General features: G+C 43.9%; 1 protein-coding gene across 1 annotated transcript in view; it reads left to right on the top strand.

The window, feature by feature from the left end:
- Positions 1–4,836: 4,836 nt before the first annotated feature.
- The window catches only part of LOC147427464 (uncharacterized), a 56,017-nt gene continuing 41,273 nt past the window's right edge, over positions 4,837–19,580 (top strand). The window contains exons 1-2 of the mRNA XM_086497008.1: positions 4,837–5,020; positions 5,090–5,313. Coding sequence (XP_086353134.1) covers positions 4,903–5,020; positions 5,090–5,313 — 342 coding nt within the window. The 5' untranslated portion in view covers positions 4,837–4,902. The remainder of the gene's footprint in view (positions 5,021–5,089; positions 5,314–19,580) is intronic.

The raw sequence follows: 19,580 nt of genomic DNA, 5'->3' as shown, positions 1-19,580 counted from the left end.
CACATTAGTATGTATGCACGGATATCTGCAAGGGCATAAGGTGCGCATCTTGGTAGATGATGGTGCTACTCACAATTTCATCAATTATGGATTGGTGAAAAAGCTCAAACTGCCTCAAACTCCGAGTACCCACCGCTACAAGGTAGCAATGATGAATGGACATGATACTGAAATATGGGATACTCAATGCCGAGCTATTCCATTGGAAGTACAAGGGTTCTCTACTTGTTTGGATTTTCAGGTTATGAACATGGAAAGGGCTGATGTGGTTCTTGGTAGGGAGTGGTTGCATAGCCTAGGACCATCACTGAAGTGTAGCTATGAGCACAACAACTTGATGTTTGAATCCCATGGCACACATGTGTTGTTGTTAGGAGAAAAAGATATACCTTCATCACCACTGATTTGTACCGCTGAGCTTATGCAGCTCATTTATGATAATGAAATAGATCAGGTTTTCTTGTGTTACTCATTGTCTCATTTTCTTTCTAACATTGAGTCTGTTGAACATTCCTCAGTGTCGCATGCTTCTCTCTCCTTTATTCCACCAATTGCTAATTCTAAACAAGCAAACGTTGCTAGTCAATTACAAAAATTATTAAAGGAATTTCAGGATGTATTTCCTAATGATTTGCCATTAGGATTACCGCGGACACGATCAGTACAACATAGCATTAACGTGGCTGCAGGCTGTAAACTTGTTAGTAAACCACCTTACCGTATAAGTTATTCAGAGGCTGCTGAGGTGGAACGTCAGCTTGCTGACTACCTTAGCAGAGGGTTTATACAACCCAGTTCTTCACCATGGGTTTTGCCTATCCTTTTAGTGAAGAAAAAGGATGGCAGTATGTGCATGTGCGTAGACTATCGGGGCTTAAATGCGGTTACAATTAAGAACAAATACCCATTGCCAAGAGTAGATGAGTTATTTGATAAGCTAACTCATGCTTGCACTTTTACGAAAATCGACGTGTGGTCAGGATATCACCAAGTCCATTTGCCGATATAATTCCAAACACGGTTTGGACACTACGAGTTTTTGGTGATGCCCTTTGGGTTAACCAATGCGCCCGCAACATTCATGACACTTATGGGATAGTGTCTTGAAGCCATATTTTGGCAAATTTGTCATTGTTTTTCTCGATGACATCCTACTCTATAGTGCTTCTGAAGAAGAACACTTACAACATCTCAGGCAGGTGTTTGAGATGTTATGTACAAAAAAGTTATATGCCAAGGAATCTAAATGTGATTTTTCAAAAGATGAAATTCATTATTTAGGGCATGTTATTTCAGCCCACGGCCTACACATGGATCAATCCAAAGTGGATACCATCAGGAAATGGCCTCCTCCTAAAAATCTGGAAGAATTACAAATATTTTTAGGATTTGCAGGTTTTTATCGAAGGTTCGTTAAAAACTATGCTCAAATTGCTATTCTTATGACAGATCAACTAAAAGGCAAAGGAAAAGCTTTTCAGTGGGGATCCGCTCAACAGCACAGTTTCGATACGCTCAAGGATGCATTAGCTACAACTCCTATACTGGCTATTGTAGATCCTTTGAAACCATCGTTTTGGAAACGGATACCAGTGATCGTGCTATTGGAGCAGTCTTGTTACAAGACGGACGGCCGATTGCATTTGAAAGTAAGAAGCTTGATGCAGCTCAGCAGAACTATTCTGCTTACGAACGCAAACTCTATGCAATAGTGTCTGCCTTAAAAACATGGCGGCATTATCTGTATGGTGCTCAATTCAAGATTGTGTTTGACCATGAAAGCATCAAATGGTTTACACAACAAACAGATTAAAGGGTCGAAAAGCCAAGTGGACCGAGATCCTTTAGGAATATGACACCAAGCTAAGGTATCACAAAGGCCGATACAATGTAGTGGCAGATGCTCTAAGTTGAATACCAGAGATCAATTCGCTCTTGTTCACGAAACTTCGTAGTGGATTTTTAGATTCTCTCAAGGGCAAATATGAGCATGATGAAGCATATTCCAAAGTGTGGAGCCATGTTCAAAAGAGGGATCCTTCTCACTCCAATGACGGTAGTGTACAGTTAACCTCCACACCTAGTTCTCCTTTATCAAGTGATGAACTACAACGATGGAAGCATTTTTCCATCGACAATGGGTACCTACTTCACAAAGGGAGAGTTTCTAAACTGACGGACATAGACATTCGGCGCCAAATTCTTTATGAATGTCATGATAGTCCAAGTACAGGGCACCCGGGGATTAGAAAAACTTATGCTCTCGTATGATGACAATTTTACTGCCCAGGTCTACATGGCTTTGTTCAAGCTTATGTCTTGCACTACCAAAAATGTCAAGTTAACAAGGCAGAGCGCTTGAAAGCGGGAGGACTCTTACATCCTTTGGAGATTCCCAATGGAAAATGGGAAAGTATCTCTATGGATTTTATTGTAGGTTTACCAATCACTATACGAGGTCATGACTCAGTATGGGTGGTCGTAGACAGGTTGACTAAACTATGTAAGTTTATTCCGACCAAATCAACGTTTAAGACACTAGAACTAACCAAGTTATTTGTGAACAATCTATACAAATTGTATGGTTTGCCAAGTAACATTGTTAGCGACCGTGATCCCAAGTTTAACAACCACTTTTGGAGAGTTGTATTTAAACGATTGGGTACACAACTAAACCTCAGTACAACTGATCATCCAGAAACGGATGGTCAAATGGAACGGGTTAACCAGGTGCTAGAGGATATGCTAAGAGCATACGTCAGCAAAAAAACAGTCAGACTAGGAAGAATACTTACCTATTCTTGAGTTTGCCTACCAGCAGTGCTAAGAATGTCACAACAGGTTTTAGTCCTTTCATGCTCATGTACGGGTTTCAACCTAGGTCACCAGTTACGGTGGGGTTGGCAACCGAAAAACTCCAACAGGTTAAGGATGTTCTCCAAGACCACATGGATATGCTGAAATTTGCTCGTCAGAATGTCCGGCAAGCACAGGATGGGTATAAGAAATACGTTGATGAGAAACGTTGGCAAGTTACCTTCAAAGAAGGGGAGGAAGTATTTTTACGTATGTCAGAACATTTAGAAAGTCTGAAAACTGGACCGATGCCTAAATTATCTCCCCGATATTATAGGCCTTTCAAAATAGTCAAGCGAGTAGGTGATCGTGCCTACAAACTATTACTACCTTCACATTCTCGCATTCATCCAGTGTTTCATGTAAGCCGTCTACATAAGCGGTTACATGGGGACGACAATGTCATTGACCAACAAGTTTTGGTTGATTACATTGAATCTCCTACCTTACCGCATGAACCTGAACGTGCTCTTGATTATCATGAGTTGCGTACACGTCATCACGTACGTCAACAAGCCTTAATCAAGTGGAAAGACCGACCTGAAGAGGTGCCACTTGAGAAAACATTAGTGTTTTCAAGAAGAAGTTTCCCACTGTTGTTTTCAAGGACGAAAACTCTTCTTAAGGGGGGAGTAATGTCAGTACATTGGCAAGGCTGGACTAAACAAGGCAGGGCCGGGCTAGGCGGTGTGGAACGGGGAGTCCAACTAGGGCAAAGGGCCAGGGGCATGCCTATATAAAGGGTGGTTGGGTGGTGGACTCTCAGGGCTGTAGTCACCGCTGTCTTACAGGACAGGTGTGCCTCAACTTAGCCTTGAGCCGATTGAAAATCGAGATTAGCTAATTACAAGCAATGGTAAGGAAAAAAAATGGGTAAAACAAACAAGACAATAGTTCAAAATCCTGCAAGTGTGAAAATTTCTACTAGTAGTTCCGATTTGCATCTTTACATGTAGGAGACTCGATCACTTAGGAAAAAAGACTTTCTCAAATATTGTCGATCGTAATATATATATATATATATATACACACACACACACACACACACAGAGGTATATACATACATACATACATATATATATATATATGTATGTATGTGTGTATGTATAGATTATACTAGAATTATGCAAAGTGAAGCTTCACTTTGGCATTCTAAAACAAAGAAAAATCAAGACATATCATATGTATGCATGTATGTATAGATTATATTAGAATTATGCAAGGTGAAGCTTCACTTTGGCATTCTAAAACAAGAAAAGTCAAAGACATATCAAAGATGTGAAAGAATGTGAAATGAGAGGTGAAATAAAAACATATATTCAATATTTTAAAACCAAAATAACACTTAAGGTAAGTCTCAATCATCACTCTAAACATTAAAAGTACTAGTATGGCCGGCCGCCTTCGGCGGCTTCTCTCCCTCCCCTCTCTCCCTCTTTATGGCGTGCAAAGGGGTTTGTTTTTGTTTTGGACTTTAGCCTTCAGGTCGTATATTGCGACACGTGTAAAGGGCTCCCCCTTTCGCCATATTATGTTAGTAGATATATGCATGCATGTATGTATAGATTATATTAGAATTATGCAAGGTGAAGCTTCACTTTGGCATTCTAAAACAAGAAAAGTCAAAGACATATCAAAGATGTGAAAGAATGTGAAATGAGAGGTAAAATAAAAACATATATTCAATATTTTAAAACCAAAATAACACTTAAGGTAAGTCTCAATCATCACTCTAAACATTAAAAGTACTAATACGATCGGCCGTCGAAGCTCTCCCCCCTCTTTATCGTGTGCAAAGGGGCTTGTTTTTGTTTTGGACTTTAGCATTCAGATCGCAAATTGAGACACGTGTAAAGAGCTCCCTCTTTCACCATATTATGTTAGTAGATGACTGAAAATATTATTGAAAGGATGCGTAACTCGACTCATCTCATCTCGCTTCTTTTAGAAAGCCAAAAATTCATAATGCAAGTTCTACATAAAGTTATTTGCGGACACTGGACCTCTGGAGTTCAAACTAAATTCTTCTCTCTCTCTCGTTGTAGAATGGCAGGGCCATGGAGCGTAATGGATCCCCTGGCTGCCTCTTCCTCCTCCTCCTCAGAAAATTCCGATGCGAAGTCTGATGTCGATGAGGACTCTGCTGCAGCTCCAAAGCAATTAGGTGGCTTGCATGCAGCTATACCTTCTTTTGAAACGTTTTCTGAAGGTAACCTTCTTGTGTTCTTTGCAGAGGAGAAGAAGAAAGGTGCCCTAGATTTTGAGGCCATACGCAAGCATGGATATTCAGGAGGCCCTTCTGTTCTTTATGTGCCTCCACCGAAGCCAGACACACTGCAAGAGGGCCAGGATTGGTCTTGGTCTTGCGGGAATGGGAAGGGTGACAATGCCGAAGAAAAAGAAGCCATAACTGAGCGCGATGGGACACGGCACAATGCAAATGACGGGGCTGTTCAGGTCAGTTAGATGTACAAATGTCTCTCTTTAAAGTACTTTCAGCAAGGTCTTTCTTTCTTGGACAGTATTCTTGTATTAGAAATGGAAATAGCATTGATTGTGTCTTCTTAAACTTCATGTTGCAAGGGAGTCAAGTTTAGGGTTTGAAAAGCTTGTAGGTTAGTTTGAGGAGTAAGGCAGGTGGAGTAGGAGGAACATGAAGAGTAGGTGTAGGAAGAAGAGGGATCATTGCAAAAGTAAACTTTCTTGCCATCATCTTCTACCCAACCCATAAGCTCTAGCACGGTAGAAACTTTTCTCGGAGGTCAAATATGACCTATGGGACCAAAGTTACATGTGATGTAGTATGTGTATGGCTGATGGGTGACCCTTGATGCTCCAAAATTGTGGTGATGAGAGTCGCGATGGAGAGCCCACACTGTGGTTGGGAGAGGAAAGTGTGTAGGTCCAAGTCATGGTTGAAAATGTGAGAGAAGCAAGTTCGGATGTGACCAAAAGCTGAGCACTCTAGTAGTGTGTGGTACTCAGACTTTCGAACTTGCAGTGAGCATAATGTGCACAGTCAATTTGACTCTTCTCCATTGTCCCAATGCCCTGTCTCTCGCATCGAAGGAAATGGGAGCTAAGCCGAATGGCTGCGATAGTGCGTATGGCCGACAAGGGGATATGTTCAAGCATGTAAGTGTGAGTACGGTTTCCTCTTTCAGCGAAGAGCATGGTTTTGTAGTTGGGGGTAATATGGGTGGTGTAATGTATGAAGCGTGATCCACCAGATTTCTCCCGGGCCGTAATACATTGGCGTTGTAGAAAAGCTTCATTCACTTGGGAGTCAATTGAAGCATCATGTAGCAAGTGTAATGCATCCCATCTCCCAAACAACTTCTTTATGTCTTGCATCCATCCCGTGCTCAAGATCTTGCTTTTATGCGTCTTTTGAACTTTTTTGCTTGCTTCCCATGCAATTGTAGGAAGTCTGATCTGAGGGGTTTTGACGCATCTTTATCATATACTCCACAACCCTTTCCATGCCCATAACCTCAATTGGAAGAGATCCTGACTCAAGAAGTAGGAGCATATTGTATTAACTTGGAGAAAGTTTGTAAGAAAACACTTTTGGACATTCTCAAACTCTTTCTAAGTAAACTTTGAGATGCTCCCGCCCCACACTTCAACTCCATAAAGAAGAACCGGTGTCACCAATGCATCAAAAAGATACTTCTTGAAAACCCAACACTTGATGTTTCCCGCATTACACATGTTCTCAAATGCATAATATGTTCTCTTTCCCGCTTCCAAACGATGCGTAGCACATTCATGCCACTTGTGATTGGACGAAGCCTCAAGGTCAAGGTACTTAAAGCTCTCAACAACTTCAAGTGTCTCATTGTTGTACACAATGCATGGCTTCTTCTTATGGTTGGTTTTCACAAGCATAACCTTTGTTTTGGATTTATTCACAATCAGCCCACTATGGAAGCAAAAGTTGTCAAGGACAACCATAAGCTTTTGTGCATCTTCTAAAGTGTGTGCTAGAAGCACTACATCATCCGCATACAACAAAAGCATGGTTACCGCATTGAAAATAGTGACCTAGACACCAAATTGTGTCCCAAACCCCCCTCCAAGGGCCTGTCTCTATCGCTAGAGAGGTATTTGCTTTAGATTGCAGGAATGCTGATACAAAGGTCCTAATGTTGAGATATTGATGGGATCTTGTTATAGATGCTTAGATTTGTGAGGTTGAAGAATGAAATTGAAAATGCTAGGGTAATCGATAGGATCTGCAATTGTGACGAGGCTATGGGCTGATTTGCTGTGCTCGAGATCAAGGATGGGCTGAAAATAGAGGGATGGGCTGAAAATAGAAAAAGCTGGCTGCTCTGAGGGCTGAATCTGCAAACGTTGGGACTATGTTTGAAATCTCTTAACTTCTAAAAGTGTTAGGGCTGAAAAATAATGGCAATGCAAATCTGCTCTTGTAGACTAAAACTGATGGTGGGCTGAGTATGTTGATGGAAAAAATGCCATGGATGTTGATGGTGGTACTGCTAGCTAAAAACGCTAGAGCATGGTGTTCCCGGTGCTTGTTGTCAGTGGTCACACTTGTTGTCACATAGTGCAAACGTGTTTAGCCATTGAAGACCCAGAGGATTAGGAACTCCCTAGCGCTAACCCTAGCCAACCTGCAGATCGCGGGCGAGGGGCCTAAACCCTAGGAGAAGCACAACAAGATGAAGTCCTCACCAACTTACATATCCTCTGTAAAAGCATCTGGTCCCAAAAGCTAGCGCTAGGAGCTACCAACGCAAAATCAGGGAAATCCGTACAATTGACATGTCAACATGTCAACACAAAACGCAGGCATCCGTACAACTGCCACATCATCAATCCTCTACGCAATTTATTGTGTGTGCGTATGTCTGCTTTATTTTTGCCATTGTCCTCTAGCCAACTCGAGCATTTGCTGTTAACTTCACAATCTCGAGGCAAACAATTTATCGGGTCCTTGAAAACTGTGCTAGTGCATAGGCGTTAACTTGATGGTGGATCCACTATCCATATCCACTTGTCGGTTTTGGTCGATGTCGTCGCGGGCGCTCTAGCAAGGGGGGGCCATGTTGAAGTTGCAAGATTTTGAAATCCTCTCGCACTCCAAGGGTGGTTGCAGTCGCACGAACCAAGTTGCAAGATCTCCAAGCCGCTTTTCTACTCCACGGCTTATGCCAAACTGCTCTGCACCCTCTACTATCCCTCTCTTCAACTCCAAAGTCCGCCGTCTTTGTCTTCCATGCCTCACAAAGTGTGGCTGCTCTGATGTTCCTCTCTTGGGCTCCGGGTCACCAAAGCAAGGGACTGACTCACAACCCACAGTGCTTCAAAACGCTGGGCTTACTTGTTGGAAGAGGGGGCACCACTGTTGCCAAGGCAAAAAAAAAGGCTCTGTTTTATATTAATGCTTGGTCAAAGTTACAACTCCCGCAGGTCCTCAGCTCTCTGACTCTGCGTCCAGATGTCCTGCAAAGTGCAGTTCCCGATACAACATTAAGTGAGGCATTGTAAAGTAAGCTCTATAGAGATGTGCAAAGGTCTCAAAACGCAATTTGAGAGAGCGCTGTCGTCGTTGCCTAGCAGTGTTTCAAGATGCAAGTGGCACAAGGAGGCGGGAGACGCTATTGCAAGGGGCGTTTCAGAACGCCGCTTAGCATGCGTTACCGGGGAGCCGCCTAGCATGCGTTACCGGGAAGCCATTCAAAACGCAAGGGCTTTGCGTTTTAAAACACTACGTGCAAAGGTGGGGAAGTTGCACGCCGGTGACAAGGGTTTGTTCTCCTCTTCACGGGACAGCTTCTCAATGCCAAGTGTCTTCAAGCATAGAGCTTCACCAAGAGGTCTGATACCATCGTCGAGAGAGAGAGAGAGAGAGAGAGAGAGAGAGAGAGAGAGAGAGAGAGAGAGAGAGAGAGGTGCAGCGGAATGAATGTTGTATTTTCTCAAGATTAGTGATCTTTATTGCTCAAGGTTCCTTTTAGTTCTTAGGGAAAGAGAGCTTTCCGTCTTGTAGAGTGCTGTGATCACGAACAAAGTGAGTGGATATTGTGCGTGCAAGTGAATGAGACTGAGAGAAGGAGAGAGAAGAGATATGACACCCGAGAGTTTGTAAAACCCTCCTCTGAAGGCCCCACTCTCTTTGGCGAGAGTGGTCTACTTTGATTGCACAAAGGTGTACAATGCGTATGCAATGGGACTATGCCGATGGTGACGACGACTTAGGCGGAAATCTGTGATCTTCTATAGGCTGAAATTCTTGGACTGTTTCGGGGCTGAATTGGACTGTTTTCTTGCTGTACTTATGGCTGAAAATGTTGTCGGGGGTCTTGCTGATGGTAAAAATGCTGAAGACTTGTACCTAGCAGGCTGCGTTTTTAGGGGCTGTTGTACCTGCTGAAAACGCTGCAACAGCAGGCCTATTCAAGGCTGAAAAACGCTGCAAGGGCAGCAGTCCTAGCGTTAGTGGTTGCTGACAAAAAACGCTGAAGGACAGGGACAAAAACGCCAGCATAAAGGGGATGATGGCGATGTCTGCAAGAGGATGAAACGCCAGGGGATAAGACCTGATGGCGATGCTGGATCTAGGAAAAACGCCAAGGATGGGGTGATAGGTATGGCGAGGCTACGTGCTGAGGGTACTGCTAGAAGTTGCCTGTTGAGCGGGAAGCTCCTGCTGCCTCTTCTGCCAGAAAGTGCTAACTTGGGTTTGCTTATATATTAACTTAGCAAAATTTGCCCTACCTACTTTTGTTGGAAAGTCACTTGAAAATAACCAAAAATAAGAAAATAGGCTAAATGCATTGGAAAATTCCTCTAACTGATGCTAATGGATTCTGATGGGAATTCCGATGATCATGCTGTGTGCAACCAGAGGATATGCATCTATGCTAAGTGACTTGGCATGCACGGTGTTCGAATAGACTCACAAAAGTGGCAGATCACTGCTAATCTAAACTGAGTGAACTGATTGAACCTTGTTGTGGTGTAGCTTGTCCACGGACACATAGGGTTGGGATGTGGAGAGAGAGAGAGAGAGAGAGAGAGAGAGAGAGAGAGAGAGAGAGAGAGAGAGAGAGTCTCCTGAACCAATCAACCTTGGCAATGAATAACTGAATGTGTAATACAATGGAGGCAAGGGGTTTGCTTATATAGCAACCTCAATAAATTGCCGTACCCAGACTTTGACAAATAAGTAAAATAAATATCTAAAAGCCAAACTAATAATGGGATTACATTGGGCAGTTCACTTGAGATGCCAAAACTCTAACAGGAATCACATTAAAATTTCACTTTTTCAAGAGTGAAAGATCGGAAGAAAGCCTTCTAGTTTCTACAACCATTTGACAATATCTATGCATTGGGGAACTACACAGAGGAATCAAAAATCTCTCGAGCTACGGGGTTTCTCGAAGATAATGCTACGCAATGGTGGAGTTCAGTCGTTACCCAACCACATGCTCCAAGGACTTGGCAGGCTTTCAAGACTATCTTTGCACGAAGCTACGTGACCTCCCTATTTGCAGTCGAGATTTTGTCTGAATGGGGAAACTTGAAAATGCTTGCCACGGTAACGATGGAAGACTACAACCAAAGGTTTCTCGATGTTTACCTTTTGGTGTCTTTCTTCAAGCTAAATTCCTTGGAGGACCAATGCGAGCAATATACAATTGGACTGCCATCACCATTGCAAGTATCAACAATCCAAGAATTGATGGACCACACTTCGGTCGAATACAAGCTTATGAAAGGCAAGCTAGAGTTCACTAGAGAAGATTCCCCGACAAAACAATCAGAATCCTCGGTTTCAACGAGCAAATTTGTGGGATTCTTGTGAAAGTCAACCACAAAGGCCTTGTTTGACGCTACAACAATGAGAAACTCTATTACAAGAAGGCCGATGTTTTGGACGTTTTTAATCAGGACTTATGTTTTGTTTTTGTCTCCAAAGAACAAATAGACCCGCGGAGCCTACCCCTGCTCAGACAAGCGACAGATCCTCAGGACCACCTCCGACTAAGGCTAGTCAATGAAGCATGTCCATGTGGCACATAGAGCCATCTGCACATGACACAACTTGTCCACATGCACATAGGCTTGGATGCACTTGTACCACAAGTCTAAGTCCAAGTCTTTTCTTGGATACTTGGACAAAAAACCCACTTTTGCAGACCTGGTAGACAAGGGGTCCAAAGTTAATTCGGAACAAGACCCGGGGGGGGGGGGGGGGGGGATGGGAACGGGGCCGGAACTGTCGAGTAAAGAAACACTTGAACTACCTCCATTAAACTTAGCCCCAAATATGCTCCCATACAACCCCAAAACTTGCCCCCAAACGTGCCCTCAAACAACTCCAGACCTGCTTCCAAACAGCCCCAAGTATGTCCCAAATATGCCCCCAAATGGCTACTTGTGCCAGCTCCGCCGTTCCGCTGCATTTTGGATGGGCATTATGTTGCCCATTCCATTTTAGGAGCCGGACCCGTCTGGAACGTCGTTTCGGAACGTCAGGTTGCATTCCACCCGTTCCCTTTTACATTGAAGGGGTCAAGAAGGAAACACGAATGGCCCTAGTTTCTTCTTAGCATCTGTTTTGAGGGGAGTTGTTAGAGCTTTACGTTCACCTTCCAGACGCTTTCACTCCTACTTATGGATTCTCTCACGTGCAATCGTGCCCTTGGTTGTGGGTTGGCCACCCTTTCACCCTTTTGGTACGGATTCTAGGCACATAGAGGGTTTGCACGAGACTTTTTGCGCGTTTTATATTTTATCCCCAGCTTTGTGTAGTTTCTAGTATTTTTAGAGGTTTTGCCCCGCCCAGAGTTGGCTCACTATATCAGTCATCTTGTATCATTCTGCCATTGAAGTTATTGAGCTATTGGCTTCACCCCCCCCCCCCCCCCTTCTCTCTCTCTCTCTCTCTCTCTCTCTCTCTCTCTCTCTCTCGTGTTCTCGTGTGTGTGTTTCTCTTCCGTTGCACACTCGTGACACAAAATCATGATTGAGAAGTGTCACGTGCGCACTTCCTCTAGCAAGACGTCCAGGGGTGGGTGGGTATGGGTAAAGGCTGTAACAATCCTTGTGCCTTATGCTTGTCAAACTTGACCTTCTGGCATACCAAGCAACTGCGCACAAACTCTTCCACATCCTTTTTGAGTCTCGGCCCAAAGAAGTATCTCTCTACCCCCTTCATGGTGGTAGCAATGCCGCGGTGACCCGTAAAAGGTGGACAGTGGCATTGAGTCATAACCTTATCCCTCAACGGCTGTGTAATGCACAACATAGTCTTTTTCATCAAGTAGCCTTCCCGAAGGGAGTATCCAGCTACTGTCTCCCCATCCCGTATCCGTGTGAAAATATCTGCAAAATCTGTATTTGTGGCATACTGATCGACCATATCCTCGAAGCTCCTATGATGTATCGCGGAAATAGCCAGAACCAACGGTTTCCGAGACAAAGCATCTGCCACCACATTCTTCTGTCCCTGCACATGGACAATCTGGAAGTGGAACTGTGACAAGATGTTCGTCCACTAAATCTGCTTTTCCGAAAGCTGCTTCTGTGACAAGAAGTAGCGCAAACTCTGATGGTCTGTAAAGACAGTAAAATCCGCTCCGAGTAGGTAATGCCGCCACTGAGTAAGAGCGTGGATAACCGCCAAAAGCTCTTTCTCATAGATCTGTGCTGTCATCTCCGGCCTAGAGAACAAACGGCTCTCGTAAGCTATGACATGGCCTTCTTGCATCAAGACCGCACCCAGACTACGACCACAAGCATCACAATATACTTCAAATGACTTCTGCAAGTCCGGCAAAGTCAAAATAGGTCCTGTAGTCAATTTCTCTTTCAATGTCCGAAAGGCAGTCACCTCTGTGGGTCCCCACGAAAAAGGTACTCCTTTCTGTGTCAAGGTATGCAAAGGGGAAGCAACCTCTGCAAACTTTCGTATGAACCGCTTGTAGTACGAACACAGTCCCAAGAAGCTTCTAACTTCATGGACATTCCTCAAATCGGGCCAATCACAGATAGTCTCTATCTTGGCCGGGTCCATTTGCACTCCTGCTCTGCTGCTGTCACAATGTGTCCCAAAAAGTGTATCTCTGGTAGGAAAAATTCACTTTTCTTTGCATTAATCACTAACGTGTGATCTCGTAATGCCTGAAAGACTTGAAGCAGATGATCTCTGTGTTCTGTCTCATTCTTGGAGAAAACAATGATGTCGTCAAAGAAAGTGCCAGCAAATAGCCTGTACTCTCGAAAAATCCTGTCCATCAGCCGGTTAAATGTCGCAGGAGCATTGGTTAAGCCAAAAGGCATCACCAAAAACTCAAATAACCCAAAAATCGTCCGAAAAGCAGTCTTGTAGACATCTCCTGGCGCTATCTTGATCTGATGATATCCACTCTTCAAGTCAATCCTGCTAAAGCACGAGGATCCCTGTAACTTGTCGAGTATATCATCGATCCCAGGAATCGGAAATCTGTTCTTGATGGTGATTTCGTTGAGAGTGCTATAATCGATGCACATTCTCCAAGATCCGTCTTTCTTCAAAACCAACAACACTGGAGAGCAATACGGTGAAGTACTAGGTTGGACAAGACCCTTTTCCAAGAGGTCTTTCACTGGGTTCATAATCTTTTCATTCTGTACTCGGCTCACACGGTAAGGTGGCCGATATGGTGGCGTGCTTCCAGGCATCAGATCAATGGTTTGATCTTCAGGCCCTCTGAAAAGCAATCGGCATGAGTGTGGAGAAAAATCTTGGCGTTCTTTTGATCAGGTCAAAACATATTCAACCTTTATCCAGCGTTCAGTTCTCTCCCAAAAGAATGAGTAAGAAACTGAAGTTCATCAGGTACAATCTCTAAGCCCTTCATTTATCAAAGTCGCTTTCTTGGCCCGGTAGTCAACCACGGCGTAGTTCCAAATGAAAAGAAGTTGGCCTTCTACCATGAGTAAAACGTGCTCTACATACAATATGTCATGCCTAGGAAAAGGGATCACATAAAGATGTTGACTAAAATACAGGAAACGATCACGAATGAAACACTCGACCAATGCGTGCGTATCAATCATGCGAACACATAATACTTCCTGTAAGGGCTCTTTGGACCTAGGCTCGAGAGCCAAGATCGGTTCTTCGGGAATCTTCTTGTGGGGGATATGTGGACCTCACTCAATAGCCAAGATCGATTCTTCGTGAATTGATTGAATCTGTAACGATGTTAGCTTCGCTAGAAAAAGCATCAACTAACAGATCCTTCTTGTGAACAATCACATCTTGATCATGCAAATCATCATGCTTCTCATAATTATGCAAATCCTGTGTGTCATGCTTGGGAGAAGAAGAGATTGAGAGAGTCTCTTTTCCCCAAATCTCTTGCATCTGGGCCTGAACTTGAGAAAAGTGTCGCCAGAACTCTTTCCTGTGTCGGTCGCTTTGTTCTTGTCTTGCTTTGGCTAAAGCGACCTTGTCTTGCTTTGGCTGGCTTTCTTTCGGCGTCTCTTTCTACTTTTCTTTCTGCGTGTCTGCGTTTCATTTCTGCCATTCTTTCTGCATTTCTTGCTTCGCGTTCTAACTTCCTTTCCATAAACATCTGGTCTAAAGCCTCCATAGGAGTTAGTGCAATCCTTGACGTAGATGGGGAAGGGGGTGTAAGGTGCAGCGGAATGAATGTTGTATTTTCTCAAGATTAGTGATCTTTATTTGCTCAAGGTTCCTTTTAGTTCTTAGGGAAGGAGAGAGCCTTCCGTCTTTATGGAGAGTGCTATGATCACGAACAAAGTGAGTGGATATTGTGCGTGCAAGTGTATGAGACTAAGAGAAGGAGAGAAAAGAAATACGACACCCGAGAGGTTGTAAAACCCTCCTCGAAGGCCCCACTCTCGTCGGCGAGAGTGGTCTACTTTTGATTGCACAAAGGTGTACAATGATGATGCATGGACTGATGCAAACGGGGACTATGTCGATGACGACGATGATGACTTTAGGGCTGAATTTGGTTCTCTCCTATCTGCTGTCCACAAGGGCCTAATGGCTAAGAATCTGGGACCAACTTAGGATGTTGAAAACGCTGTTTCGGTGGCTGAAATTCCCTGTTTTGTTGCGGTTGTTAGGGCTCATAAAAACGCTGCGAAGAGGACGACTCTGGCTGCGTTTTACTGCTGCAATCCAGGGCTGAAAAACGCTGCCAAACGCTGGGTTAGGGCTGCAAATCAATGGCTGAAAACGCTGCCAAAAACAGTGTGTCAAGGCTGCGTTTTGTTGTTGCTGAAAAACGCTACTTCATGCATGGGTTGCTAGCGTTAGCAAAACGCTGAGGGTGGCTGCCTGTAGGGGAGACAAACGCCAGGAAAGGGGAGCTTTGATGGCGATGGGCTGATGCTGGAGAAACGCCAAGGGAGGGAGAATGGATGGCGATGATAAAACGCTGGGGCTGATGATGGAGTGGCCTCACCAAGATGGCTTGGGGAGGATCTTGCTGAGAGAGGGTGGGAACACCTGTTGCTTGGAAAGCCTGCTGTGCTCCTTGCTCATCTGCCCTATTGTGCTAATTTGGGTTTGCTTATATATTAACTTACCCAATTTGCCCTACTGAGTTCCCAACAGAAGTCACTTAATAAATAATTGAAAAATGTTAAAAATAGGATAAAGTCACTTGAAAAATCCCCAAACTGACTCTGATGGAATCTGAGGGAAATGCTTATGCTTATGCTTATGCTGTGTGCAACGAGAGGATATGCATCTACACTAAGTGACTGGGCATGCACGGTCTACGAATAGACTCACAAGAGTGCCAGATCACTTCTAATCTAGACTGACTGGACTGATGGGAGCCCTGTTATGGTGTAGCTTGTCCACGGACACATAGGGTTGGATGTGTCATGTGACATCCCCTCCTTTTTAAAGTGAGGTATTGGTACCGAGCTGCATGGCTTCCTTGTAGTCTGCCAACAACTTTGGATAATCCTTGAAGAACTCTTCGTCTACCCACACCGCTTCATGGGTTCCTCGATCTTTGAACTTCAAAAAATATTGTCGTACTTGTTTCTTCGAACCATGGCGAAACCGATGCAACAAGACTCGCTCCGGCTCCATGACTTCAGCTTCATCGATGATCTCCGGTTCTTCTTCTTCCGAAACGTCCTTTGGAGGTGTTCCCTGAAACACTTTCAACCAAGAAACATGGAAAACGTTGTGCATAGACCATGAGTTAGGCAATTGCAATTTCATTGAAACCTCATTAATCTTTTTGATGACGGGAAATGGACCATACATACGAAAAGACAACTTAGGACATTTCTTTCCAACTTGCTTAAGATGCTGTTTCATGATTCGTAGATACACCTAGTCTCCTTCCTTGATCGAGACCTCCTGACGATGCTTGTTAGCCTGTCGAGAATAAGATTCCTGAGCCTTGCTTAGCCGAAGCTTCACACTCTCAAAAATCTCATCCAATGATTGACTCTCAGCATTGGCATCAGGCATTTGACTGGAACGGACGGCCAAAAGCTGCCTCATAGCAGAAGAAAAGGAATCATTTAGAATAGAGCTCCCATTGAGACTGCTGATCATGAACATAAGATTTCAACACATCAAAAGCCAACTGATTATAAATTTCCGTTTGACCATCTGACTGTGGATGAAAAGTGGATGAAAAATTCAACTTTGTGCCAAATTTTCAAAGAGTGCATGCCAAAAGTTGGACGTGAACTTAATATCCCTATCTGAAACAATGGACTTTGGCAAACCACAGAGGGGGTACCAATGCTTAATGAACAATCGTGCAATATCCTGTGCAGTAACTGTGGCTTTACAAGGAATCAACATGCAAAATTTGCTGAAACGTTCAACAATTGTTAAACATTGAGTGTTTCTTGAATGCAGACTTGGTGGTAAGTTAGTCACAAAATCCATAGAGATATCCTGAAAAGGTCTCTCGGGAATAAGCAGCGGAAGCAAGAGGCCTTGCTGCTTACCCCGATGAGCTTTTACTTTTTGACATATAGTGCACTGTGTGACATAACGAAACACATCTTTCCGCATTTTAGGCCAATAAAAAAAACGCTCAATCTTTTCCAATGTGGTGTTCATTCCCCTGTGCCCACTCGTGAGAGAATCATGTGCATCATGCAATATGGTTGGCTTGAGAGAGGGCAACACACAGACGCTGACGAAAAAATAACAATCCATCACGAATGAGATAGTTGTTGGGCCCTTGGGAAGCAAGAGCTTGCAATCAATACTTACCAAACTCCGAATCTGCATACTGATTCTTCATGCTGTCAAAAGACTCACCCTGTACAGAAAATGTGGTTCTTGACTCAAGAGCCAAAATCTGTCCTTTGCGACTCAACGCATCTGCAACAGGGTTAGCTTTTCCAGGTACATACTCAATCAAACCGCCAAATTGCTCAAAAAGTTGTGACCACCGCGCTTGGCGATCACTCCAATGTGCACTAGGCATAGACTGGAGCCACTTGAGGGCTTGATGATCTGTGCGCATTGTAAACTCTCTACCATACAAAAAATGCTTTCAATGCTTAAGAGAGTGAATGACAGAGAAAAGTTCTTTATTATAAACTGAATAATTGTTTTCCGCACTATTGAGCTTTTGGCCAAGGAAAGCTACAGGACGACCATGCTACTGGAGCACAGCGCCTATGGCGACATTGCTCGCATCCGTCCATACCTCAAAGGGATCATCCCAAGAAGCAAGGATAAGACATTGAGCTTCTGTCACCGCAACCTTGAGAGCTACGAAAGCCTCAATGGCTGCCTCGGGTAAGTCTACGCGCTGACGGCGAGTCTTTACCCCTTTTAAAACATCAGTCATAGGTGTAGCAATGCATGCAAAATTCTGTATGTGCGAACTATATGCTTGACATAAACCAAGAAAAGAACGCACATTATATGCAGTTTTGGGTAAATCCCAATTACGAACTTGTTCCACCTTCGCGGGATCTAGCTTGACGCCTTCTGCAGAAATGATATAACCCAGATAAGCGACTTCAGTAAGAAAAAATTCAGGCTTCTTAGCTGCAATGTACAACTGACACTCATCCAAACGAGTTAGTACCCTTTCAATATCTCTTTCATGTTGCTCCCACGATGTAGAAAAAACGAGAATATCATTTAAAAAGATGAACACATATACACCTACCATATCGCCGAAACGACCTACCATGAGACGATTGAACGTACCCATGGCTCCTGTCAATCCAAAAGGCATAACAATATACTCCCATTGCCCTCGCTCGGTACGAAAGGCGGTCTTGAAAATGTCGCCTTTGAATACCTGTACGTGATGGTATCCACTTTTGAGATCGACCTTGCTGAAAACCTTTGCCCCATTGAGCCTATCAAGGATATACTCAATGTGAGGCATCGGAAACTTGTTCTTGCAGAAATGATATAACCCAGATAAGCGACTTCAGTAAGAAAAAATTCAGGCTTCTTAGCTGCAATGTACAACTGACACTCATCCAAACGAGTTAGTACCCTTTCAATATCTCTTTCATGTTGCTCCCACGATGTAGAAAAAACGAGAATATCATTTAAAAAGATGAACACATATACACCTACCATATCGCCGAAACGACCTACCATGAGACGATTGAACGTACCCATGGCTCCTGTCAATCCAAAAGGCATAACAATATACTCCCATTGCCCTCGCTCGGTACGAAAGGCGGTCTTGAAAATGTCGCCTTTGAATACCTGTACGTGATGGTATCCACTTTTGAGATCGACCTTGCTGAAAACCTTTGCCCCATTGAGCCTATCAAGGATATACTCAATGTGAGGCATCGGAAACTTGTTCTTGACGGTCATCTTGTTTAATGCCCTGTAACCAACACACAAACGAGACGAACCATCCTTCTTGCGAACAAACAAAATAGGGGCAGCGAAAGGACTTACACTAGGACGTATGAATCCTCTAGCCACCAACTCCGTCAGTTGTCGCTCTTACTCTTCCTCCTGTGACTTGTTCAAACGGTAGGGAGCCTTACTAACAGGCTGTGCTCCCTCCATAAGCTCGATGCGATGGTCCTCCGGCCGCTCGGGTGGGAGACGAGGTGAAAGATCATCCTGCAAAAAGAGATGTTTAAACTTCGTAAACAACTCCGAATACTTACCTACTTACCTGGAGCCTGAATGCTCTTGGAAACTGGAGCAGCATAGATGAATGCCGCTTGTGCTCCTCGTCGTAATTCACGCTTTACTTGCACATGCGAGATGAGAGGCAAAGAATGCAAGCCCTCCTCAGTACGAATGATAAGGGGGGAATCAGATTTGGCATGTAAAATGAGAGTGTTAGCCTCAAAATCAATGAGAGCATTGAGTTCACGAAACCATTTAATACCCAAAATCATATCACATCTTGAGAGAGGAGACACAAGAAATTTCCTACGAAAAGAAGCTTGTTGAATGGTAAACATCACATCAAGGCACTCCTTTGTGATGAGAGAGTCCATACCAGGAGCGAAGCCAGAAACCTCGAGAGGAGATTTCTGACTAACCTCTAGGTGGGCTCTCTCAACAAGAGGGGGACTAATCACATCATGCATACTGCCTGGATCAAACAATATGATAAAACGCTGCCCCTTTACATGACCATAACATTTCAAGAGAGACTCATCAATGTGAGTGTCAAGAGTCAGGAGAAGATGCAGGTTGTGTTGACAGAGTTTGTGGTAGCTGTGGGTGCCTTTGGTTC

Source organism: Adiantum capillus-veneris, chromosome 23 (genome assembly GCF_014529385.1).
Source record: "Adiantum capillus-veneris isolate H3 chromosome 23, ASM1452938v2, whole genome shotgun sequence".
NCBI lineage: Eukaryota > Viridiplantae > Streptophyta > Polypodiopsida > Polypodiales > Pteridaceae > Adiantum > Adiantum capillus-veneris.
This window is presented reverse-complemented; position numbering and strand designations above follow the sequence as displayed.